Below are 26,361 nucleotides of genomic sequence, written 5' to 3' on the forward strand. Positions count from 1 at the left end.
CCAGTAAACTACAAAGATGGGATTTGACAGGGTATAAAATAATATTTGGACTTTATTTGTATAGCGCATTTCAAAACAATAGTTACAAAGTGTTTCAGCAATGAAACACTGAAAGATCGTAATAAATAAAACACAGGTAATATGGGGATATGATAAAAACACTAAAATAGACAGGCACAATAAATATGAAATAACATCAGCAAAAGAAATGACAGAAGCTAAAAACAGACTAGGTTGTGAGTGATATGACCTGCAATGTTTAATGACTAAATTAAATAATCTAAGAAAAATATTCAAAAATTGTATAAATCATTCACAAGTAAGTAAAGATTATAAACCATACAACATCAAACAATATGTGATTAATTCCTTTTTGACACCATTTGGGAAGAAAACAACTTATTATGAACTGTGATGTTTGCAGTGTTCCAGAGTGGGAAAATAATATGTCAACATGGCAGATCACAGAGCTTTTTGATTAAATAGTGACAATGGAATGACACCATGTAGTTAGTTTTATCTTTATTATCATTATTAGTACATTTGGCATCATCAAGTTTTAACCTGAGACTCAGAACTCTCACTGCTGTAAATGCATACATAGTATTAAAGGAGTTGAGGTTCCACCACAAGCATTGGTGCTTTGTCTCTATTATATTAACTACTGATGATAGACGAGGGTCGCACTCAGTGATAAGAAATCACTTTATTTACAGTCCAAATGATTTCGGCCGTCCAGCTTTCATCAGCGTCACATTCATGCAGAGTAGCTGCCTCTTGAATAGTAAATACATAGTGATTCCTATAAAGGTAATTTGCAAGGCAATCAAATACACAATAATCAATATGCATCCAGCATTGAAACTAGTTCACCACAGAGAAATGTGGGACGCAGTCAATGGATCCACCATCCACTTTTTTACACATCAAATGTCAACAGGTGTTCCAAGAGTGATTTATGTTTTTTCAAACAAAATTGATTGTATTTGTTCATTATTGTAACTTGAAGATGAGGATCTGACCATATTATAAGTTTAAGCTTATGCATCAATGCAGGTCATTTCAAAGAGCTGGTGTGACATTTATTAGGGCAATGAAAACCAGAGTATGTACTATTATTATTAAACCAAGTGATACATATTTGATAATATCCATTTAGGACTCAGGAAGAGTATCAGAATGGATTATGGTTTCCCTGTAGAAAGAGTGGAGAGAGGAAGCACGGTTTCCATCATATGATTCTCCAAAATAAGAAGAAGAATTCAATCTGCATTACAGTGGGAGTGTCTAACTTTTGCTCAATTTGCTGAAGTTTGATTCTCTTGAATCAGCTGCTACAAAGACTTCACCATGTTTATGAGAAACATGATAAGATGTAGTTTAAGAGGACCATGAATATGGAGTATAGAATTGGCAAACATACAATACTACAACTGTTTTGGTTTTTTGGTTTTTTGGCCACTTGGGGGCAGCAGAGATGAGCAGTGACACAATAGACAATGATAGAATATCACATTTTGGTTTAATAATTGATTATTGCTCATTTAAACATTCAGCAGACATGGAGCAACAGCACCTATTTTTTGTTTGTTTCTGGCCTTCACTCTCCTTTTATTTTTCTTTGGTCTCGCTCTCTCTCTTAAGAAAAGCATCTGGCTTTTCAGCTGCTGAATATTCCATTATGTTCTTGGCTGGTTGCTGCTGACTTTGCCTCTATGCTGTTTGGTGCTGAGCAAAAAGCAGGTTTAGTGTGTGTTTTATATCCTATGAATTCAACTTTTCATTTGTAAGGAGAAGATTTTGTTATTTCTTCCTCAAATGTATAGCCTGGTTTTTTAAAGCACAAATAATTTTACATGAGAACAAATTGAAATTCTTTTTATTCTGTAGGAGTACACTGTTGAGCCTGCAGACGTTTGAAAAACTAAGTAAGAACAGGCTGTTCCAGAGTCTGAGGCTGTGATGCACAACTCCCAGTTACCCTTATTAAAAGAGCACAGGAAACGACTCCAAGGGTAAAGAACAAATTTATTCCTAAAATATATTTTCAGGGTCATATGGTGACTGTCCTTCAGCTGAACAGAACAAGTTTGGGTTCAATACAAACAAATGTCCACCTGAAATGTTCCTGAACGTGAACATGACTGGAGCTGCTGTTTTATATCAAAGCACGACCTCTCACCCTGTGAGGCACAAGAAATGAGGATTTTCCTTCAAGAAGCATATAATATTTCTATCACTGTACTTATTAAGTTTATCATAATCATAATCACCTATTTTTATTTGATGCTTTTCATGCTATGGAATCAAGGTAAATTTACAATTACCAGAGAGACATCTTTTTATGTATTTACTAAAAACTGACACTCCACAGACACTCACCAGTAGTTTGTTGCCCCATGCCATACTTCCCTCCGTTTCCATCTCCCTCTCCCCCGCCTGCTGTGTGTGCAGCTCTGAAGATAAAGTGTCTGACCTCCCAGCAGACTCCCTCCCTCCCCTGCTCCCCTGCCACGATATGTGCACTGTGATGCAGCAGACATCCTCCTCTTCCCACCTCTGAGGGGCGCCAGCAGCTGCCTCATTGTCACCCTGCAAAGCTTCTCTCTGCTCCTCATCCTACTGTAGGACCCCTCACACTGCCACACACACACACACACACACACACACATGCACGTACATACACCCCCTCATTATTGGTCCCTCGCCTCCTTTTACCTTCAGTGCACACAGTGCTGCAGAGGAGGCCCCCAGTCTCTCTTTCTTTCTCTCTCTCTCTCTTTCTTTCTCTCTCTCTCTCTCTCTCCAGTGAGATGATGATGTCACCAGCTGAGTTTCTGCGAACCTATTCATGCAACATCCTGGAAAGTTTGATTCACATTTTGACTGGCAAATTGGAGGCTATTTGCAACATGTGTTGGCTGTCACTTTGTTAAGGTGAAAAAAACAAGCCTCCCTAATCTGCCCAGCTGCCCACTGCAGAACACTTCCTCCATCCTCAATGTGGAAAAAAGGTCTTACTCACATATCCAGCCAGTCACAGTGAACTGTGTGCTAGCTAGGTGGCTGGAAGTCATATGGGCACAGTTGTCTACAGCTCTGATACAGGATATGTGTGTGACTGTAACTTACTGCTGCAGTTTTTTTTACTGCTGTAGTTTGAGGATCTAGATGGATCCAGCAAAAAATTGATGTTAGTTTCTGAGGTTTTCCATCTCAGGCAATAAAGGGTTAAGTTTTGGCACAGTTTTCACTATGCACTGGAAACTGGTATCATCTTTGCAAAATGGTGTAGATCCAAGAGGTCCTACAATACTTTCACCTTTTGGGGCAAAATCATCTTTGACCACACTTGGCTCGTAACCTGTGGTGAGGTGTCACTAATAGCCACTGGCTCGTTTTTAGGGGGTCACAGGTCAGAAGGTTTGGGAACCGCTAAGCATTCTGTATTTTTTTTTAAATTTCCTGAATACAGAACTTAAATATCTTAATTTCCCATGACTTTAATCAAAGTTCCTCTCTTGGTCTAATATAAAATAGTGCAAATCATCAATCCAAGCCGACTGTTCCTTGCTGTACCGACTCTGTCCAGGTCTGTCAAAACTGGATGTTACTACTACACATTCATGGTATTCTCAAGTGCCACGGTGTAGGTGTCTTCCACGATGGCAGAAGCCTGGTTTCTTGTCACTTCTTTCATTACTTGTGACTTCCTCTTGTATTGTCCACATCACATTTTTCTCTGAGTACTGAATGATTCAATTCCACCATATTCTTTCCATGAATCATTTGTGTATGTGCGTTTGTGTGTGTGTGTGTGTGTGTGTGTGTGTGTGTGTGTGTGTGCAGCAATGCCACTCCAACTGCAGGAGGCACTACTAGTGGAATAGGTCTCCAACCATCTCTCTCTTTCTCCCTCTCTCTCAGTTCTCCCTCTGCTGCGTGCTGTCACCCCCCCCCCAGCTACCCACTCATGCCAGCCACCCCCCTTCCCCTTCCCTCCCCTCCCCCAACTCCATCACCCAACACTGCAGAAGAGGCCTCTTGTCTCCCCCGCAGTCTGCAAGGCCTTTCTTTAGCCTCCCCCTGCTTCTCTCCCCCCTTCCCTCCCTCCCTCTCTCTCTCTTTCCCCACCTCTGTCTCTGTGCTGGCGTTATTGTCCCAGTTTGTGTGGCACCCTGATCTAGATGACCTCTAGTGACATGTAATTTTCAGAGGGTGTGAAGTACAAGATCAAATACTGTACCCTCAGCATCACTGAGGTCCTTTCATTGGCACGCACACACACACACAGGTGTACACACACACACACACACACACCCTTGTGCAAATTTGTTATTTATCTTTTACCCTGACAGGAATCTCACACTGGTTTCCTGCAGGGGGCGCCATCAGTGACTCCACCGCAGCCATTATTACATTACAACCAGCCCCTCTGCATGTCCCTTCTTCTCTCCTCCTCACCTCCTATAATCTCTCTCTGTCTTTCTCTCCCCTGTCCTTCCCTCCCTCCCCTCTTCTCCCCCTCTCTCTCACCCTGGTCATCACTGCTCAGGTGGGTGTGAGCTGTAGGTCAGATGGGGGCAAATGCTAAACTGACCTGTGTCCAGTTCAACCAATTAGCCTCCCTCCTATTAAGTACAAGGGCTGTTTTGTCTCAGCAGCCTGTACCTCTTTGTGTCTGACAGCACACACACACACACACACACACACACACACACACACACACACACACACACACCAGGGCCTCTCTCCGTCCCTCTCCTCCGGCTGCAGGGGGCGCCAGTCTGTAGTACACCACCACTGCCATCACCTCCCCTCCCCCTGCTCCTCCTCTCCCTCCCCCTTCCTCTCCCCTCTTTCTGTCTCTCCTCCTCCTCTTTTTCCCTCCTACACCCCTCCTCCATCTGCCCCTACCACTTCCTCCCCTCTTTCTTACCTCGCCACTCTCTCCTCTCCTCCACCCTCTCCTCTCCCCTCCCCTTCTCTCCTTCCTCTTCGCTTCTCCTCCCTCGTGCTCCTATCTCTCTCTGACTCCTTTTTTCCTCTCCTCCCCTCCCCCAGCGCCTTTCCCCACCCCTTCCTTTCGACTCCCTCTCTCTCTCTCTCCCCTCCCCTCTCCCCCTCCTCCCCCTTTGAAAGGCTGTTAAGCGCTCCTTCTGCACACAGCACTGCAGATGAGGCCTCCGCCTCCCCCACAGTCTGCCAGGCCTCTCTCTCTCTCTCACTCTCCTTCAGCCTCCCCCACCACTCCTTCCCTCCCTCCCTCCATCCTTCCCTTCCTCTCTTTCTCTCTCTCTCTCCCCCTCGCTCCTTACAACAGCATAGCAACACTGACTAGCCAGCCAAGGAGAGTCTTGCCTCTCTCTCTCTCTCTCTCTCTCTCTCTCCCTCTCTCTCTCTCTCCCTCCCTATTGCACTGGGGTAATTTCCCTCCATTTTAGATTCCTCATCCCTGGGCAGTAAAGGATGGGATTTTAATGAAATACTTGAAGGTAAAATTACATATTGTGGATGTTCGCATCAACCCCACTCAATTTACCTGGGTTGGTAGAACACTGTGACTCACTAGATGTAACTGAGTCAGATCTGATTGATCCCTCCATTCTGGGAGAGTACTTTTCATCCAGGGGTGCACCTGAGCAATGGGTTAATAATGTAGCTTTCTATTTCTAAGGCTCTTCCACATCTAATCACTGGTAACATGCAGATGGGGTCCATGTGGTACAGCCATAAAACCAGAGCAAAAAGGGACGTACTGTAGATCTTTGACAAACACATCATATATTCTGTTTCATGTTTTCGTAAAATACCTCACCTGGATTTACAGTGCAGTGGATGACATTTTACACAGGTACTGTATTTTGAGGACAGCCAGGTTAAAGTCACAATTCATTTCTCTCAGTTATTTCACAGCTATTCAAAGACATCACAATAGCGTCATTCACTGTGTCACCTGATATTCCTGATGAGGCTTTAACCAGCAGTTAACTCTCATTCTTCATTACACCAGAGATATAACACCATTCTGATCTTGTGAGGCTAAATTGGTGGGCAACTTAATTTCGGTTACCAAGCAATGCTGGATGTTCCTGGAACTATTTTTGGCTACTTAAAGACACAACTCCTGCATGACAAATCTGAACTTCATATGTGATGCATCAAGGTGCATATTATTTATGCTGCAATGTAAGGGGAATCTATATTGATTTCTTTAAGAGATATAAAAAAACTGCAAATAAAATCCCATCCTGGGTTGATTCCCCACTGTATTTTCAAATGACAAAGCAATGTTAAATCTCACTAAGATGTGCTGATGATTTGGGTATGTCAAGATACTTCAAACCTTATTGACAAATGAAATATTCAATTGGCTAATTTTAACTCTTATGTTTGGATTTTTTTCATACCTGGTGATTTCATGTTTTATTTTTTGCATAAGAAATGCAGATATAATCACATAAAGAAAAAAAAACAACAACAACAAAAATGCACTGTTTATAACCATGTAAGACCCCTGTTTTCCTGACTGCTGGCCTGGGTTAGGTATCTGCATTGGTAAGATTACCATAAGGTCTGATAACAAGAATGATTTCTGTACAAAACCTGTAGCTCTTCAAATCATCTAAACTAGTTTGTTCACCTTGGTAGCTCTATGTATCTATATACAGTGTCAATCAAAATGTAATCTTCTTGTGTTTTGGTGCCAAAATATTTGCTTTACTTCCTGAAGGAGCTGAAAATGAGTTGGTGACAACACTGTGTGCCACTAGGCGCTGTTGGTGAGTTGTGTCCCTTTACCCTCCAACAGAATCAAACAAAACTGTCAGTACGTCCCTGATGACCCGTTGGTCTACACTACCAATTCAGTGTAAAAGTTTTTTTCACCAGTTTGCTGTTTTTCTGGTTGAGCAATATGTTCCAACAGTGAGGAATGCTTTGCAACAGAAATATTTGTTAACACTGGGTTGATATTTTGGACATTAACCTGGTGGCCATTCTGATTTATCTTGGGACTGCTTTGGAATAAAGCACTACAGTACTTCAAACAGGAATCAATGCACCATGGAGTGCATTTTGCACTGTCAACCATGCCACATCTAGCTCCACTGAGAAATGCTTTACAGCCCCTTTTCAAACAAAAAGAGGATCACCTCATTCACTGCTGTGCTAGTGAACAAGTAAGAACACTTTGTAACAGGATGTTGCGTAGAGAAAGTTTTGCTATGGTCCCTGGAGTTTTGACTGTGACACGGTTTTAGCATGAAATAGATTATAATTTTAACAGGCAAGTTTTAGAAGTTTAGACAACTACAGACATAAGTAGATGCACAATGCTGATAATCTAAAAGAAATAAAGACATTTAAAGATTCTGTAACGACAGCTGTGCACCAACAAGCACAAAGAGTAATTTTTCTGCTCAATCCCTCTGTGCCTTACTCTGAACAAAGAAAGCAGTACGCATTGTCATTTGTTGTGTGAGAAGCACAATTACAGCACTTTATTGTTCATAAATGCTTAAGTGAAAAATGAAAACATAAAACAAATACACACAATTCAAAAACACATACTGAACACAACTTTCTTTTGTGGAAAAAAAAAAGAAAAAAATGCTTTCACTTTTGTGGATGTCAGTATGGTGGTTTATGTCCAGTCTTGTGGGGCAGAGAAACAAAGTTAAAATTGTGAAAATAGAAAGCAATTACAGTACAGTCAAGGATAATGAGCACAAGGCTGCAAAAGGTTGATGAAATGCTCCTTTATACCATAAGAGAATGAGAATAGCTCAGCGCCACTATTCTTTCAGATCAGAATTTATTAAAAAAAAAAAAGAGATACAATTAAAAAAATAAAATTATAATCAAATTAAGAACAAAAACAAATCAATCCTGTTTTTTATTTATATATAGATATATTATTTTGCAAAAAAATAAACAAAAAACAAAAACAAAATAAAACTAGGTTCTTGTTAAAAAATAAACTTAAACATACAAGAAAATACCAGCCACCAAAGCGACACCTATCGTTAAGCATATCAATATAGAACATATGAGGCTACCTTACACACAGGTAATAGCAAATATTTAATGGTACATGTACAGCAACATCTGTCCAAACATGTCTAAAAGACTGTACAAATTTACACTACCTATCTTGGTATAACTACATGAAAAATGATGAATTATCTGGTCAGCCTGAAAGCTTTACCTCACAACAACTTAATATTTTGAGCCAAACTTACAAGGTCATCGGCTAAATTAACATTAATAACTCCTTATCTCAATTTAATAAAGAATATAGAAGGCAAAAAACTTTTTCTATTTGTTTGGTGTAATGTAACTGTTGTCTTTGCACCTCCCCTCCCATTCTGGGAGAAACATTAAAACTTTGTTCACAAATCTTTACATCAACCCTAGCTGCTCGTTGAGTCCTGCCTTTAAATGTCATTAAATGGCTTGTTTTGAGTTTTTGTTTGATGAAGAGCGTTCTCCTCATCACTCCCTCCTTCACAGATGCCCAATGTAACAAGGCAGTGTCCTTCAGTGAGGCGAGGCAGATTTGTTGGCATGGATCAAATCTAAAGCGTCTCTCTGACTGTGTTTGTCTTTTTGATTTTTCCAGTCAGACCTGCTGTTTGCCCAGCTGGGCCCCATCTCTCCTGCTTCTTGCAGATGATGGTACAAACTTGGGAATAATGATGGGTAGACTGTCTCGCCCTTTAGCAGCCTGTCCTCCTGAGCCCTCTGTGGGCCTGAAACCATTCTCTACATGTGCCCCTTCATACTCCTCCTCCTCGTCGTCATCGTCATCGTCGTCGTCATCTTCGTCATCATCATCATCATCGTCCGACATATCATCTAGATCTGAAACAATCTTGGCCCCTGTCCTCTGCTCCATTTTCTCCTTAGCTCCAGTAAGCTGTTTGTTACCATGGCGATGTACCTCTCCTTCTTGTTCCTTGTTATCTTTCTGCTGCTCTTCCTCATCACTGTCAGAGTCAATGGCAATGGGCTCAGAAAGGTCTAGAGGCATTTTCTGTGGTAAGGTGCTTTTGATTGTCTTGGTTTGGTCTCTGCTGGCACTGTTGGGTTTGGGGGCAGATGGTGTTGCTTTAGAACTTTCCACAGTCCCAGTTGGCTTTCCCTTTGGGGGTGGGGCCACGCCACCATTAGCAGCTACAAGCTCCCTGTGTCTCCGAAGAGCCTGCGCTGACACCCCCATTCGTGTCCTAGATGTCCGCCTCTTGCTATGTCTGCCCTCATACACGCCATGCAGGGTGAATGCCAGCTCATGATTCACTTTGCTGAGCTCATGCATACTGAACCCAAGCAACACACTAGGATTTTGGGTTTCGCATTCCTGTACGCATTTTCTCCTTCTGTTGACAAAGTGGCTGGAAATGTCTGACTTCCACAGCCACAGGCTGGCTGCCAGCTTCTCCACCTCCCGTTGTGTGGGATATGGCGCTCGATTGAAATACTGTGTTAGAAATGCCTTCCTGGACTCGTACGACTCATTTTCGTGTCCTTTGGGGTCAAGAGCCAGAACTACAGGTTCATCAGGATTTTCTATAAACGTAGATGGACCATTGTTATCCCGTGGGTGGGCCCTCTCCCCCGGGGGGCCCGGCCTCCTTCGTTTTGGCGCACTAGTGTCTGAGCTATCAAAGCTGGCCCGTTTGAGAGCACTGCTCTGGGCCTGACTGACCCGAGAAGAATGAGCTGCCCTGCTGTCCTGCCCATTCTGGGATTTCCCCACGCCCCGACAGTGCACCAGGTGTAGGGTGATGGTGGAGGCAGTCATGTTACTAGTATAAACCCCCAAGCAGTGAATACACTTGTAGGTCAGTTTCTTTTCTACGGGATGGACTGTCTGAATCACCTGGTGCCTCTCTCTCAGGTGATGAGCTAGTGAGTCTGAGATTGGGCCCTTAAGGATAGAGAAGCAAAGAGGACATAGTGTCTTGCCCACATCCCTTTTGTAGGGCACAGATGCCTGAGGGGCACTCTTGGTTGGTAAACTGTCAGCAGCCACTGAAGGTGTTTTGGGCGGGTGCTGAGGCATTAACCTCTTGCCTGATAATAGGGAGGCAGACAAGGCTGATGACAAAGAGGTGTTGTTGTTTTGAGCATGAAACGCCACTGACTCCTCCGGTGCGTCTCTCATGTTGTAGGTAGTGACAATCAACTGAACATTCTTGGGATTGCCCTGCTGCAGAGTGAGGTCAAAGGTCAAGGGAGAGTCTGTGCGTGGGCCCACGCTCTCATCTGGGTGCGACAGCCGCATGTGAGCCACCATCTTCTCAACGTCATTGAAGGTTGCACGGCAGTGTGGGCAAGACAGACCATGGATCAACATGTGGTTTAACAGTGTGTCACTGGGAAGATAGCGGTTGCAGTAGAGACACTTGCTGGTGAAGTTGTGGATCTTCATGATGTAGTTGGCAACAGCAGGCACCTTCTCTGCTTTGTGCTCTTTTTCAAAATGAGAACTGTACACATTCTCTGGGAAGAGCTCATTACAGATGGTGCAGATTTTCCACTTCTGAGTGTAGGATGTGCCCAGGACAGAGGAACCACTTTTCTTGGCTGTGACAGATGCTACAGTAGTAGCTGCTGCCTGGACACGTGAACCCAGAGGGTTGGATTTGAGTGAGGAAGAGGCGCTGGCCACAATTGGACTTCGCAGACTGCTGCCAGAAATAAGCTGCTTTGCTGCATGTGACTGCTGGGGCACAGAAACCTGGGCATTCCCTGGTAAAGAAACCCTCACCTGCTGGCCACCGACAGAGAACGACTGGGTGGTCTTTAATCCTATTGCATCATGTTTCAACCCAGAGAGAAGACTTTGAGAGCTGAAGCCCGCCTTTGATGCGATAACAACCCGACCCAGCTGCTGTGAGGCAGGAGATCTGGTAGTGGCCATTACGGCTCCTTTAGGGCCCATCCCAATGATGGTCTTGTCTCCTTGGGTTTTGGGGGGAATCATGATGATGGGTTTGGGACGGGGGACTATCACACTGGTGTGTCCAATCATAGCAGTCACCTGGTAGCCAATCCTCTCGTGGTCCTCAATGACGTGTTGAACAAGTGCCTCATAGGTCCTTGGAACAAACAGACACTTCTTGCAGTGAATCTGGTTACTGTTAACATTGTTTGTGTTATTACCCTCTGTATTCCCTGTGGCTCCTGCTGTGCCACCATTCTGAGCATTTGTCTTCTCTCCTGGCTTCACAATGTAGGGCTGGGCAACTTGCTGGAAGTGTTCCCGGTAGATGTGCTTTCGCACTACATTGTACAAAGGGTCCCTATAGGTGCACTTCTTGCAGTAGTACACCGCCTGTTCCACGCTATCTCCGGTCCTCTTCAGAACCCCGTCCTTTATCATGATCCCACCAGCTCCTGCCACCATTCCACCGGGGCCCTGCCGCACAGTGTTGTTAGGCATGTGGAAAAGTTTGATGTGCGTTTCCAGAGTCTTTTTGTTACCATTGTAAGTGCAGTAGGGGCAGTTGAGCAGAATGTTGTTCTCAAAGTCCTCGCTGTGGACATTGCGAAAGTGGCTCTTATATGCAGAGAAGTACTTGGATGAAAAGAGGCAGCCAGAGCAGCAGAAAGGCTTTGATCTGTAGTCCTGGAGACACACAGAGGGAAAAAGCTTAGACTCTGTAGGTTCTTTGTCTGAGAGAATTAAAACAATTTTTGTGGTGTAAATGAAACAAATGATTCAAAACAACAGATTCAAATATCAGTGTTGCAAAAAAAAAAAAAAAAACTGAATATTTATGAGTGTGTATCTGTGTGTGTCACACACCTGGACTTTGGTATGTGAGGGTTCCCACATGCACACATCTTCCCAGGTAGTGTGCTTTATATACACCTCTGGAGGGGTAAAGTCTTTATAGTCCTAAACAACAAGGAAATATAAATTAATACTTTATGGTAAAACAGATGCACAATCAATCAGAAGAATTTGAAACATTCACCAAGCAAAGACAGTCACTGTCAGAAACATGTAGAAATGGTGGATTTATTTCAGTTTTCTTTCTTTTGAGTGATGCAGAACTCCTTGCTAAAGCATGTGTTGGTGGTGATACATGTTTATGTAGGGAAACAAAGAAGGGGTTTCTGGGTAACTGTAGGCAACAGATTTGTTGACATGAATTCCAAATCTTCTTCTGCTCCTGTGTGTTAGACAAAAGCTGACTGAATGAGCACAAAATAAAAAAGCAGAGATGTATTATATATTTTCTATTATATACAAGTACTTCCCAGGGCTGAAATCATACCTCTTAATCGATTAGTTAGTCACCAGAAAATTTGTTTTAATCATTATTCAAGCAAAAATTCCAAACATTGGCTTCTTAAAGCTTTGTAAATATAATGGTTTGTTGTCTTTTTGTCATATCTGTTGTAAACTCAATGCCGTTATGTTTCAGACAGTTTAATGACTAAAAGAACCAATATGAATACATCATATTGAGCTCTGGGAAATTATAGTGGCCACCTCTCACCTTTTGACATGTTATAGACAGACTTTAATTGAATAAATGGGAAAATACTCAGCTGGTAAATCAATACTGATTTCTAGCTGCAGCCCTAGTTCCCATCTTTCTATTATCCTCAGAGAATGTGTTGACTTTATATTCAGGCTGGAAAATAAGTCAATATTTTAATTTATGGACTCTATATAATCTTGTTGTGGGAAACAAAATCGTATAGATTGGGAGTTCGTAGTTCTTATGACTAAATTAAGGCATTTTTGCTGAAATTGGTCAATTGTTGAACTGTGAGATGATTCAGACAGCTTTTCCAAAGACAGTCTAAAACCTCCATCTAATCCTTCCAATGATTCTTCAAGTTTGTGCATCAGCCTCTATGAAATCCACAGAACTGGATGCTGAACTATGTTTTTCTTTTAAGCCTGAGAAGTATTTTCCTCATACGTTAAGTGAGATGTAACAGAATGAGGACACGGTGTCAATGAGCATAATCATATAATATTGCATGTGTTGTGAGTCTAGTTCATAAATTCAAATCATCATACATTATCTACATTTATGCAGCTGAGCCATGCACCCTACTGCTTTCCTACAGTGAGCCAAATGGAAGAACTATCTCAACTCCTAAACTGACCTTATTATTAAACCAAATCAAATTTCCAATATGTACCCCAATGCTACATGTATCCAAACAAGAATCATTCTTAAACCTTGACAAGAGATGAAAATAATGCTGGGAACACAGTGCTAGAGATGATCAAAATCACATTTAGCAATCTTGAGGAACCTCTGGAGTATGCACACATGGGATCCTTCTTAAGGCAAAGTAGTCAAAACAAATAAATAGTAGTATGTGCAGTCATCATAAAAATACCAACATCTGGGCATGCTCACCTCTAGGTGATCTCTACAGAACTCCAAGCCGATGTCTCCCAGCACCTTCTTGACATTTTTCCTTGCTTTCCGCAGACTGCCCAGGTTATTGACAGGGAGCTGGAACATGCTGCCTGCCTGAATAGAAAAGACACATACAGCATGTGATCAACAGGTGTAGGGAAGAATAGGTGTTAGGTGTAAATGGAACCATGACTCACGAAATAAACAGTTCTCTGAAAAAGACCTTTTAATTGACTAACTGATGTGCCAAGTATAACACCTAAAGAGGGAGGCCTTTCAGACTTGAAATATGCAACATTGGTGGATTCAGCTATGTGTGAAAGTAATGGTTTTTTGACATTTAGACAGAGTTGTCTGTTATGTAAATGTTTGTTTTGGCTTTAATCAGACATGACTACAGATGTGACAACTACTCTAGCATCTGTAGTGAGAGTTGACAGGGTGTGGCAGGGATTCAGATTGAAAACAGCTCTTTGTTAAAAGAGTGCAAGGACCTGTGTTGGTGGATGCATGTTGTTTAAGGTACTGCTGAAACAGTGAAAAAAAAAGAATGCAGGAAATCCAGTCTGAATCACAGATAAATGCATTTAAAGATGTATCTGGTGTCAAAAGATTGGTCGACAGTTTGTAATACTTTTACAACTCATGAACATTATCACAGCAGTAAGTCTTATCTTGTCATGACAATAAGGAGGTAAGCAAAACAAGTATTCTCCCAGAAATCAGTGCTTGCATGGCCAACACAATATGATACTGGATTATGTTGCATTGTGGCTAAAGCTCAGCCTGGTGCAACTATTTTGCTGGGGCCCTTTGTGTTGGCACCCTTGCTGCACTGACAGACTGGCTCCATTCAAATGATGCAGAGGGCTGTTTTTCACGCAAATTGGTCTGAATGTGGCCTTATTTTGAAAGGGACATTAAGAGAAATTTACTGCCATATAATTTGTCTTTTTTCACAGCAGACATCTGTGCCATGGTAGAAAAAGCAACAAGACATACTAATAACATTTATGATGGCTCTGTTCAATTCACCTGTCCTAGCAGACCGTGAGTGTGACAGTGAACCAGAATTATATATTATTTGCACCAGTGTGACATGTCCATAGTCTTTTGTGAAACCTGCCTATTGGCAAAGCTTCAATTCAAATGGTTTAATAGGCTGATGAGGCTTTAGCAATTGAACATGTTTCCATCAAACCTTTAAGACTGCACAGTGAGAAAAGGTACTTTTTCACCTCTAGTAGATGCAATACACATCCCTGTCACTGGTTTCCACTGACTGACAGGCAGTGGTAATGAACCAAGTATACAGCAATGTGATGGCAAACGCGGGGGCAGAAGAAGACTGCTAGCTTGTCAACATGTACAAGAACAATGCAGGCGTCAAAAGAATTTAAAACAAATCAGCTTTGCAAATGTCTTATGAAAGAAATGTACTTAATGTGCTCATTGGACCTAAGGGACGCACAGTGCATTTTAGTGAAAGACATGATGTAAATGTGACTTTTGTTTCTTTACTAGAAAACTCCAGGGCACCTTTGACGACAAAGTCCCAAGTCAGTGCTCAGTGGTTTATTTATGATATCTACAGTTTAGTTTTTGCATTACACGCCTGCTGTGTACTAAAGCTAAAGAAGCTAATGGCAATATGATAATAATAATGAAGTTTTGTTTTGACTTTGCAAAACCTCACTTGGCTGTTTGGTGTACAAAGATGTGTTGCTGGCAGAAAGTCAGACCCACTGGTTCCATACAAAATATAGCTAACCTGCCATCCAATTAGCTCATCATCAGTGAAGCCACCTCTAGCCAGAAGAAGTAAGGGCTGTTTAATTCACTGTCCAAAGTGGCTGGTCATATATTTCTATTCAAATCAGAGCTAGATATAGTGGGGTCAAAGGTCAATCATGCATGATGACATAAAGGCAGCTCAGTGACAACAAACAGCACTGTCCCAAACAAATCCTGTGAACACCTCAGCTTATTTCCCTTCTAGAATACACAATATAGAGAGGGGGAACTGTGTGTGTGTGTGTGTGTGTGGTTGCCCCAGTTGTTGGCCTGGTGATGATCCGAGAGAACCAAAGTCAATCCTCCTGTCTGTCTCACCGTCTTGCTTACCTGCCTGCTGTCTGTCTAACATTCAAAATGTGCAAAGGGTAGACTGAGTGTAAGAGACACACACACCCCTGCCCACTTCCCCTCCATGTCTCTCTCCCCTGCTTCCTCCCATTAAGTGTAGATGGCGCTAGAGAGGAGCTCCATTATGTAAGCTTCCCTATACTCTGCCTGCCCCCTTTTTCTCCCTGCCTCGCAATACCATCACAGAATGGCGCCTCCTATTGAGTCAGCAGCAGCCTCTACAATATGTCTGCAGTGGAGGGGGAGGGGGGAGGGATGTTGGGAGGGAGGAAGGGGAGGGAGGAAGGGGAGGGACAGAAGGAGCGAGAGACATCAGGGAAGGGGGAGGGTGAGTGTGAGAGAGGATGGGGGGGTGGAGGGGGGTTTGAGGGAGCTGGGAGGAAGAGAGGGGAGAGAGAGGGGAGGGGGAGCAAGTGAGCAAGGGAGGGTAGAAGGAGTGCTAGGGGAGAGATGAGAGGGAAGGAGAGAGGACACAGAGTGAGCGACGGAAGTGGAAAGGGGGGAGGGGAGGGGATGGGGAGGCAGGGAGGTCGGACAGACAGGCTCAGAGGAGAGGGGAAGGGAGGGAGGGTGAGGGAAGGAGGGGGAAGAGGCTGTGAAGGGAGAGAGAAAATGGGAGAGGGTGAGAGAAAGAGGGGCGATGGATGTGAACGCAGGGGAGGGGGGTGGGAGGAAGAAAAGGAGAGAGAAAAAAGCCAAGGAGAGGCTGAGCAGGAGGGAAGGGAGGGAGAGAAGGAAGAGGAGAGGGAGGAAAGGCGATAGGAGGCTGCTCTGCTCTGCTGAGGGCTGCTGGCAGAAAACAGGTTTCCCCCTTCTACTGTAGTGTGAAAAAGAAAAAAAACAAGAGGCCTACAAACCTTCAACCACAGATTTCCTAATGCTCACTCAGTCCTCCACCGGGACATGGTAACCTATGTTCTGGTCAACTACTGCTGTTTTCACTCCTCCTTCAATGTGTAGATGTTTAGCAAGTGGAGAAGCCTCTGGTGACATCCATATGCACAAAGATACCTGAAAAGTTTAGGACACTTAAAATGCATTGGGGTTAGATGTATCAATAGGTTCAACACCTGTCTGCAGCCCTTAGCAATAAAGGCAGAAGACTGCCTGTATATAAGGCAGTGCGTGTGTGTGATTGATGGCAATGACCATGTTCATCATCTGACACTTGTCGCGACCAAGTGACAGCACACACACCCCCCCCACCAAAAAAAATCAAACACGAGGTTTGAGTGCATCACAACCCCGGTGTCACCTGCATAGACTCAGGTCATATTCTTATCCCCTTTGAGGGTCTGGTGATTCAAAGGAAAACTTCCATAATGCAACAATCGGTTACACGAATCCTATGCCAAGATCTGTCTCTGGTTGTGAATGTGTATCGAGTGTCCCCCGAGACAAAACTCTGTACAATAATGTGGCGACACTCTCAATACTCACAGCATTTCTCGCATTGTAAACGTTAACTCGCAAGATTTGTTGTGGTGCTTTGTGGTAACGACAGTGTCAGTGAATGTAGTCTCTGATCAACATCTGGCAGTATCCAGATCGATGGCTTTGGCAGGGAGCTGCTGCTGCCACTGACAAAGAATGGGGACACACCGCGCTAAGTTAGCATGCTAAGCTAGCCAACTCGCACCAACAACATGGGCTGTTCTAAAACTAATGCTGCCATTTTCTCCTTAATTTTCCTCCAAGCTCATTCGCCTGCATTTTACCGGGGCGGTTATAAACAAACCTCCATGAGAAGTCATTCAACTTGAGGTAACGCTGAACCCCCCTGACTTATGCAAACATAACGTTAGCTAGATCTACACTCAAGTTACCTTAGCTGTAGTTCACCGCCACCCGTCGCATCACCGCAGGTAGCCACAGCTAACAGCAAACTATCTAGCTTTGAGGGATATGCCCAACATTATGACAGACAAGTTTACCTGCTTTTACATCCAGTGCTCCCGTCCGAGTGAAATGTGTCACCTCAGGATGACTGAGACGACGTACAGACACTTTCACTTTTTTCCAGATCTCTCGGTAATATCCTTTCAGGTGACAACTAGCTCGCGCGGGGGAGCCCGGCTGTCGGTGCACCCTCCAAACCCGACTGTCCCTCGCCGACAAGGGCTATCTTCTTCCCTCTGGTCGGCAAACGGGAACAGAAAGCCTCCGAGCCTCATTAGACAATTAAAACCTCCATTCCCTGGAGTGGTGAGGGCGGACACATGTCCTGTTGTTGGGAACAACAACCAGCGCACCAGCTCTGTCAAATAATTTGCTTAAACTCTGCCTGTGATTGCCTGGCAGCCGATAACGTTTTAACCATTCTCCTCTCTGACAGACAATACACATCCAGCCTAGAAACTGCCCTATCCAAAATGGCGCAAATAAAAGGGGCGGAAGTGACATCTACTTGATTAGCATAAATAATCTCATTGTGAGATCCTCGCGAGCCCGGCTCATTAAAACTCTTGATTGGTTTGCCAATCAATTTGGCCAATTAAGTAAATATCTGTTAAAAAATACCTACCTCGTCCCTCAAAACCTGCGGCCGGCCTTTGGTTTCTATGTGAGAGGCTATGGGGTAAACAACCCGGCGTAGTAGTTACGAGACCTAACCGACAGCGGGCGTCCTTTTGGAGTGGGTTTCTCCGATTTATGCGCATGCGCGGTCTGGCTACATCTGCCGCCCCCTTCCCTCTGCGGAGGGTCGGATGTACTCAGTGCTTCAGAACTCAGCTCAGTAGTGGTATCCACGCTTGGGCCAACGGCAGGTGGCGCTGTACTAAGCTGTGTTGCTAACTCCCCAGTTCTAACAAACCGACCGGAACTACTTTCCTGTATGGTGCCCCATGAAGGGCAGCCCCAGGAACAACACTCTATTATCAGGACCTAATCCAAAGTGACACATTTAAATGCTTGTTTGCATTTAAATGGTTTAAGTGATGGTATAAGTTCTCCATTAGCAGGGGTTAATTCTTGCCCTCCCACCCCCCTCCCCCATCATCATCATCATCATCATCATCATTATCAAAGTGAGCCAAATCTCAACCTCCTTTCTGCCACTTGCCACTGTGCAGATTTTTATGCTAGAAGAGTACCTGTCTGACTCTAGGTTAGCTGTGTGGTAACTTGATCAAACATAAGAATTACTTTAGGAATATATCTAACTTTATTCAACACAGGGTCTCTCTTCAAGACCTCAAGATCATGTAATAACACGGGACACACCTTAAGGCATCAGTTGATGCTTTCAAGGTGCATATTCCCTAAGGAACTTTCACATGAACAGACACACAAAAAATGACCAGGGCCTGGGTCAGTTGTCTGCCAACTTGGCACTCCAGTCTTGCACATGACACTTTGATTGGTAAAAGGAGGAAAGTGGGATGTTAACTGTCTTTACACTCTGACTTAAAAAAAACAAAAACATCTAGATATATTCATCCTGGTGTAACCCCTGAATGACATTTCCATTAGTGTATGAGTCAAGTATCTGTTGACTATTGCCTCAGCACAAAGTACACAACACTGTGTCACACCACTGTTTCCAGGAATTAACTCTCACACTCAACTACATATCTACCGGGGGGGGGGTTGAGTTAGCTGACCTCCCTGTGTTTGGAAAATTAGCAGCTCCTCACACTTGTTTCAGGTTTGATCTTGAACGACGAATATCAACAATAGAAGCTGGTTGCTCTCTGTGATCCATTTTAGGTTTTGACTCACTATACAAGAGCACAATCAGAAAAAAAACAGAGCCAACAATACAAACTGTTTAATTTCATACAAACAATCACAGATGTAGCAGATAATCGTAAAGCCCTCTCCCAACTGCGTTAATGCAGAGTTCAGTCAGCTGTTGGGAATGATGAGACACTCTGTGCTCTGTTCAAAGTTCATTAAAGAGGATGATGGGAATGTAAAGCACTATCTTCTATCAGTATTCTGGACAGCTACTGACAGAGAAATATCTTATATTTACTGCTAACACGGCAGAGAGATGTCTCCCTTGTCATTTGCCGTCACGTCACTGTCTGACCATGGGCAAGTGGAGCTTTTTTTCCCTCATTACAATTGTGATATAACTACTGTATAGTATGTAAGACAGCGACTCTAAGAGTGAGAGGAACACTATTTGACCATGGGATGTCCAGACTGAGTACATCACTGATCATGTTGTGGCAAAGAGTGTGAGCAGTCCTTTCACGAACGACACAATCTCATTCCCTCCCAGTTTGGACTCTCCATAAACTCGATCCACAAAGGAGATGGGTACCTGTTGTTTGGAAGAAGAAGAGAGAATTATTGTTTTTGAGTTCACATTCAACTGGGTCACAGTGCTGAAGCTGGCCTCAGATTCTGAGGTCAGTTAAGGTAAACTTAAATGATGACATTTCTTGCCAGATTCTCAGGTTTTTTGTTCCACTTACAGTTGTGAACAAAATATTAAACATTGTAGTTTCGGCTTTAACAGTGTTTAAAACTTACTATCAGAAAACAGAAGGAGGAGGTCATTTCACTGATTTTTCTACATCCAACAACATTCAACCAAATCTTTCTGAGCTATACCTAGCCTCACAAATCTGGAACTGGCAGTCTGCTTGTTGATCTAGTCCATGTTTGGTAAATCTCCCTATCATGGTTTTTGTGACAAATCTTAGGTGATTTTGGACTAGACCTGGTCTGATGTGGTCTGGATGCAGAAAATTGCAATATATGTGAATGTGGGTTTCAAACAGTTTCAAGTCCTCTTGTTAATGTAGTCCAGTTTGACAGGTCTAAGTAAACCAGACTTAGACCTAGTCTGATGTGGTCTGGATACAGCAAAAGCATTTAATTGTCCTTTTTTCTTTCACAAATCAAAAAATGGGTTTACATACTGTTAAGTCCCCAAAAAACATAATAAGTGAATGAACAAATGAGGGCGTCACCTCTCCGACTGTGTAGTTGAGCTGTCTGGCGCGGACGATCATCTCCATCTGAAAGACATACCCTTTGGATACACACCGCTCAACCAGACTCTCCAACACCTTCTTCTTGTACAGCCTGACATGTGTGAGAAAAATCAGCAGGAGTGTGAGAAAACACAGTCCCATGCACGATCAAATCAACAGTCAGCGGCACTTGTTTCACAGCACTTACCTGAAGCTGCCTGTGAGGTCTGAAGCACCAGGTCTCAACAACACTTGAGTCAAAAAGTTGGCTCCCCGACTGTTAATGAGAGAGGGAGACAGAGGAAAGAAAAGAAAATGAAACCTCAGTCTCTTGCCTGTTGTAATCAGGGACAGCGCTAGACGATTGAGTGGAAATTAAAGACAGTGTGCTATTGTTGACTTTCAGGTACCTGATGAGTTTCCTGCGCAAGTCCCAACCGTATACGCCTCCGTTGCCTCGGTATCGAGTACCAGACACCAGGTCATAATCACCTTCCTTCTGTTTTCTGGCAAACAAGACAAAACAACCTTTTCATTAAAGAATGTGTACATAATTTCACTTCCAACTGCCATTTGTGGCACAGTGACTGAATATAATTACTTAAACAAGGATTTTCCACTGTGTATATGAACTGGAAATTATGTCAATATATAAAACCACAGGATAGGAAATGGAAATTTAGAGACACTTACTCGATAAATTCTGGGATAAACTTTGGCTGGAAAAAAAACAGATAAAGAACAATGAGATATCACTCACACCTTAACCTTAACCCACTCCCTCTAATGCCATTCATGAACCAGTTATAGAGCTGAACTGATGAGCTGATTAATTGATTAGCTATCATGCTGATCTTTAGGAAATGGTGATTGTGAGACACTTTTATTTATCACCATTTTCTGACACTTATGGACCAAATGGTTAATCAAATAATTAAAAAAGAAAGGCAAATAATTGTTAGTTCCAGCCCTAGCTTCAGCTTCATGTGTTGAGTGACCATCTACTCTTATCATGCCAGGGGAAGGCAAACACACCCCACCCAGTGGGAGTGAATCCATTATATACACACAATGAAACAAGCTCCACTCACATGATGGGAAAGATCGGCATCCATTATGATGATGAAGTTCCCAGTTGCATGCTTCATGCCGTGGATGTAGGCAGTGCCTTTGAAAGGAAATGGGAGTTCATTAGTAGTTGGCAGAAGTTAATAGAATACATACGCCAAATTTTGAGCAGTTTCAAACTTACCTAGGCCCAGTTTTTTTGCTCTAGGTCGTAGAAGCTGAAACACAGAACAAATAAGAGTGCACATAAAGATCCCATGCACCATGCATTTATCAGGGACAACTGTTACATGGCCATAGTAGTTTGCTATCAAAATCTTAATCAAACAATCAGTTGTTGTCTCTGCAGCTCTTTAATCAACTCTAGCACATACTTCTTCTCAAAGAAGGGCAGGGATTAGCACTGATTCTTCACTTACTATCTTGTCCTCCCCATAAATTTTCTGCAATTGCTCTGCCACCTCCAGTGTGCCATCTGGGCTTCCGTCGTCAATGACAATTATCTCGTAGTTATATCCACTGTAAACACAGCAAATTAAACTTCAGGTTGTAATTTGGTGATGTTAGTTTTATATTTCTAACACACATACACACACACACACACGTTATATCTATAATGATGAGGAGAAGCGGTGACATAACGAAGTCCCTAGCTCCTTAAACTAATTTTTACCATCATAACTAAATGCCTGGCTCCAATCCTTATCCTGACCCTTACCTGAACCCAATTCTAACTTTAACCAACTCTTAACCCTCAGATAGCCATTTGAAGTTATGAGGACCTGGTGGGAGCCTGGACTCTGGTTTAGTGACAGCTCATCACTGACTGGCTACACCACAGCAGTCATGTTAGTTAGCATTAGCACTAGCCGAGCAGCTTTATTGGCTTCCCACACTCACCTTTCACCGAAATATTTCACCAACAGCCACACTATCAAAGGTAGGTTTTCCCTTTCGTTGTAGGTAGGTAATAATACAGAGTATTTATCCCCACCGTCCCGGTTTGGGTACGAAGTTTTCCTGCTCGCCATGGCGACGTGAATCTACTTTAACCCCACAGCGTAAAAACGTCACACTACATCCTGTTTATTATTTTCAAAATAAATTTAGAATTGGCGTGATAATACTGGAAAATGCAAAGACGTCAAATTACGTTTATTTTAAAACGGTGGAAGATTTTACTGAAGTAAAAGAAGCAATACCACAGTGTAGAAATAAATGTCCTGATTCAAAATTTTACCCAAGTTAATGTTTTTAGCAACACATATAACTTACATATGGTACCAAGAGTAGAAGTATTAAAAAAAAAAGTATGCAAAATGTCCCATTTCAGAATAACATGCATTATTGTATTATAATTACTGATTCAGGTGTGAGCATCACTAATGTTGCAGTTGCTGAAGTCAGGCCTCATCTTAACTGCATATATGCTGCTGGGTCGCTCAATATATAATTGTACATTAATATAATATACTTAAAAAAAATCTATATCCGAACAATAAATAGTCGCTAAAATTGTAAAAATACAATGGAGTAAAAAGTACAACGTTTGCTTGAGTAGAAATACAAAGTACCATAAAATGGAAGGAATCAAGTACAAGAAGTACAGCAGTAGAGAACTGCATTACTACATTTGAGTGACATTCTAACACACGATAGTGTGAAACAGAGATTATTAACATAACGTTCCTCAGCGATGTCTTCATACGCCTTGTAATTATGCTCCACTGGTTCTGGTATAAGCTGTAAAGTTCCCCGTGACTGTCATCGGGAATCATTCACCTTTACTTTGAAAAACAAAGCAACATTTTTAATAAAACCGGAAAACGACCGTATCACTGAGAGTAGCTTGACTTAAGCCACTTGCTTGTTGCTTACAGGTTGGGACTTCCATGGTGCTCTTCAAAATATACATCACTGGAAACTACTCCGTGTTTAACATGGTTCCGACAAAAAGACTATTGACATTACTATCATAATTGATTCTTGCCAGTTAGTTTATCTTCTCTTGCCCTCCACAGGGAAGATGGAGGTCAAGTTTAACCACGTTTCGTTTTCTAGATTTAGTGTCTTGCTCAAGAGCACTTCAGCAGAAGACAAGCTTGCTTTCAAAGTCCTGCAGCAGAAAAAGAGGTTCTCAGCCTCACACTGTGACCCAGGACAGTCAAGTTATTTTGGGGAGAAAACAAAAACATAAAAAATGTAGACACATAATAACAGAATTTTATTAAAAAAAAAAAAAAAAAAAATCAAAAACATCTCTCTCTCTCTCTCTCACACACACACACACACACACACACACACACACACACACACAACTTGTAATGCTTATTACCCAAACCCCAGAATATTCTAAAATGTAAACATTAATTTTCAATGTGAATACATACAAAAATATTATACATGAATAACTGTATACAGTAAATATAATTAACAATATACAAATTATCAGACACACAACTAGAGACATTCTCACAGTATCATTTCTACCATGGAACAAAAAGAAGCTTTTACACCATGGATTATGTATTTTCATTATCCTTGAGGCAGTTAAGGTTAGAATGGCAGATGAATAGGTAGAAATGTAACACAGATGACTAAACTACTTGGCATTGATACAGTGCATGGATACATAAACATAATAACAAAAGATTTCAGTGCGAATAATGGTGTATCAGACAGCACCTTACTGATCTCAGTGGGAAAATATTTTCCTTTATGATGCTATCTATTCATCAAAACACTATTCTATATTAGAAAGTTTCCTACGTTTCTTTCTCAGCTGTTTTCTGTCAAAGAATGTAATAACAATAGGAGAGAGAGAGAGATCCTTCCTGTATTATTTCCCTTTCTCACATATGATGAAGCTTCTGCATCAGTCAGTGGTAAGTTCAACAACCTCTTCGGTGGTGTTTGTCGTTTCATTCCCAGTCCATCATTCAGCTCCAAAGGAGCCATAGTCATTTCAAACAGATGTCAGTCACTCAGTCACCTTACCATTCCTGCCTGCGTCTTCATATCCATTCACGGCTGGTAGCCATAATAAGGGTCTTCTAGGTAAAGAAATTACACACAAAAAAGAGTCAACACATAAGACCACTTCCACACTGGGAACTTGGAAACCCTGGCAGTGTTGGCAAATTGTTGTGATAAAAAAAGCATACGTTTTCAGTTTTCTGTTGCTGCTTAGATTAACTGCATTAACTTTACCAGAACTTTAAAGCTGCTATATAATCAACAACATATTAACAATGGCTCATTTAAAAGCTGTCACTTGTGGCAAATCAACACATAATTATCACCTCAGTTTGCAGTTCTCCTCATTCATTGTTCTGGTTTTATGTTCTGTGACGTTACTGGTTTTATTCACTCTCAGAGAGACAGACAAAGAGACACTAGCTGGTGAACATAGTGGTGCATTTAGCTGCTGAAGAGGTGGTGGAGATAAAAACAACTAAAAATGAAGTGAATACTGGATGTAAATTCAGCAGGTGGACACAAACACAAGTCTGGTGAATGCTAATGTTATTCTATGTCTGCTAGATTTTTAATTAGGCAACTGTATGTTAACATATTTACCATTAATATACTTTATAATGTTGCATTTACAGCTTGTTCTGTGCCCCAACATACTTCCCAGGTTCTGTGTTATTTGAGTTATTGGACCTTTCCTAGTAGCTAACCTGTTTGCTGGGGAGCTCTGTGGCAGCCTCCACTGCTGTCGCACACACCCGGTGGACCAATCTCGCCTGGCTGTCCAGGAGATCCAGGGATCCCTGGGGGTCCTGGCTTACCATCATCTCCTTTGGAACCAGTAACTCCCAGCTTTGACTCACCTGGTGGACCTGAAGATACATGTAATAAATAGTACACATGCATCAGAACCAGACCATTAACACTGTAGCACAGATATGAAACAAATGATACAAAAACAGGTACCTGCAAATCCTTTGACCCCTGTGGGCCCCTGGACATTGGTCCCTGCATCACCTTTCTGCCCTGGTGTACCTCTCTGCCCTGCAGAAAAAAAAGATACAAATCAGCAAAATGAAAAGCTTATAATAATATTGTCATATTAGACCCTAAAAATGAGAAAAAATGTCACATAATCATAATATATAAATGTCATATCTGTGTGCAACAGCTGCTTGACAAACATGAGAATAAGAGTCTTACCCTGTTCTCCTGGATATCCAGCCTTGCCAGGTCTCCCCCGTGGGCCGACATTTCCCTGGGTACCCCTGGCACCTGGTGGGCCCTTGGGCCCTGGTATACCAGGTTCCCCTGGGGGTCCTACTGGGTCCGCAATAGGAGCTGGCTTACGACTTATCTCATTAATGAACATGTCCAGTTTCAGCACCTCCTCTGAAAAAGCATAAGAATATCATAGCCCCTGCAGACAGATACACAGATAGCATCATGGTAGAAGGCCTTGTTTTTTACATGCTGGCTAAGTACTTACTGTGCACCAGCTGCTCACAGGCCTGTGTGACCAGTTGATAGATCATGGCCATAGACTGAGGCTCCCCCTGAAAAACATCAGCAGATTCACCAACTGTGACCTCACTGACAGCCAATGTATCATTTTGAAATTACTCGTTATTACATAGAAAGCAATTAAAAACGTAGCCCACTGTGATGAGAAGTTATTTTAAAATGATCTCTATGCTGCTAACAGCTGCAATAAGAAAAGATTGTAAAGATTTATCCCACCTTCTCTCCTCGTTCCCCCTTATTACCTGGCAAACCCTGTAAAGTGAAAGACACACGAGCATAAATATAAATAACCAAACGTGATAACACATATGACTAATGTT

At 42.5% G+C, this 26,361-nt stretch overlaps 3 protein-coding genes across 6 annotated transcripts in view; all 3 read right to left on the reverse strand.

Moving 5' to 3' along the window:
• Positions 1-7,471: 7,471 nt before the first annotated feature.
• Positions 7,472-17,932, reverse strand: adnpb (activity-dependent neuroprotector homeobox b). 3 transcript variants are annotated; one of them, XM_018678882.2, is made up of 5 exons: positions 17,480-17,932; positions 16,403-16,528; positions 13,398-13,514; positions 11,816-11,908; positions 7,472-11,635 (listed from the first exon to the last, which is right to left on the reverse strand). In XM_018678882.2, exons 3-5 carry the CDS (start codon positions 13,503-13,505, stop codon positions 8,624-8,626), a joined length of 3,213 nt encoding a protein of 1,070 aa, XP_018534398.1. In that variant the 5' UTR covers positions 13,506-13,514; positions 16,403-16,528; positions 17,480-17,932; the 3' UTR covers positions 7,472-8,623. The 3 variants fall into 3 exon arrangements, with proteins under 3 accessions (XP_018534398.1, XP_018534393.1, XP_018534384.1); XM_018678877.2 differs by having other exon boundaries at positions 16,403-16,556; XM_018678868.2 differs by lacking the exon at positions 16,403-16,528.
• Positions 17,933-19,302: 1,370 nt separating this feature from the next.
• dpm1 (dolichyl-phosphate mannosyltransferase subunit 1, catalytic) lies at positions 19,303-22,622 on the reverse strand. Its single transcript, XM_018678928.2, has 9 exons — positions 22,445-22,622; positions 21,964-22,063; positions 21,729-21,762; positions 21,568-21,644; positions 21,170-21,195; positions 20,887-20,982; positions 20,685-20,753; positions 20,474-20,588; positions 19,303-19,818 (listed from the first exon to the last, which is right to left on the reverse strand). Exons 1-9 carry the CDS (start codon positions 22,573-22,575, stop codon positions 19,714-19,716), a joined length of 753 nt encoding a protein of 250 aa, XP_018534444.1. The 5' UTR covers positions 22,576-22,622; the 3' UTR covers positions 19,303-19,713.
• A 1,154-nt stretch (positions 22,623-23,776) lies between these two features.
• The window catches only part of LOC108884763 (collagen alpha-1(XX) chain), a 33,406-nt gene continuing 30,821 nt past the window's right edge, over positions 23,777-26,361 (reverse strand). Inside the window, exons 37-42 of one of the 2 annotated variants that reach the window (XM_018678855.2) lie at positions 26,258-26,293; positions 26,007-26,073; positions 25,721-25,909; positions 25,484-25,561; positions 25,228-25,389; positions 23,777-24,594 (exon numbers count right to left, since the gene is read on the reverse strand). In XM_018678855.2, coding sequence (XP_018534371.1) covers positions 24,569-24,594; positions 25,228-25,389; positions 25,484-25,561; positions 25,721-25,909; positions 26,007-26,073; positions 26,258-26,293 — 558 coding nt within the window. In that variant the 3' untranslated portion in view covers positions 23,777-24,568. Of the gene's footprint in view, positions 24,598-25,227; positions 25,390-25,483; positions 25,562-25,720; positions 25,910-26,006; positions 26,074-26,257; positions 26,294-26,361 lie in introns of both variants that reach the window. The other variant, XM_018678840.2, reaches the window with a different exon arrangement.

The sequence above is a fragment of the Lates calcarifer genome, linkage group LG6, assembly GCF_001640805.2.
Source record: "Lates calcarifer isolate ASB-BC8 linkage group LG6, TLL_Latcal_v3, whole genome shotgun sequence".
In the NCBI taxonomy this organism is placed as follows: domain Eukaryota; kingdom Metazoa; phylum Chordata; class Actinopteri; family Centropomidae; genus Lates; species Lates calcarifer.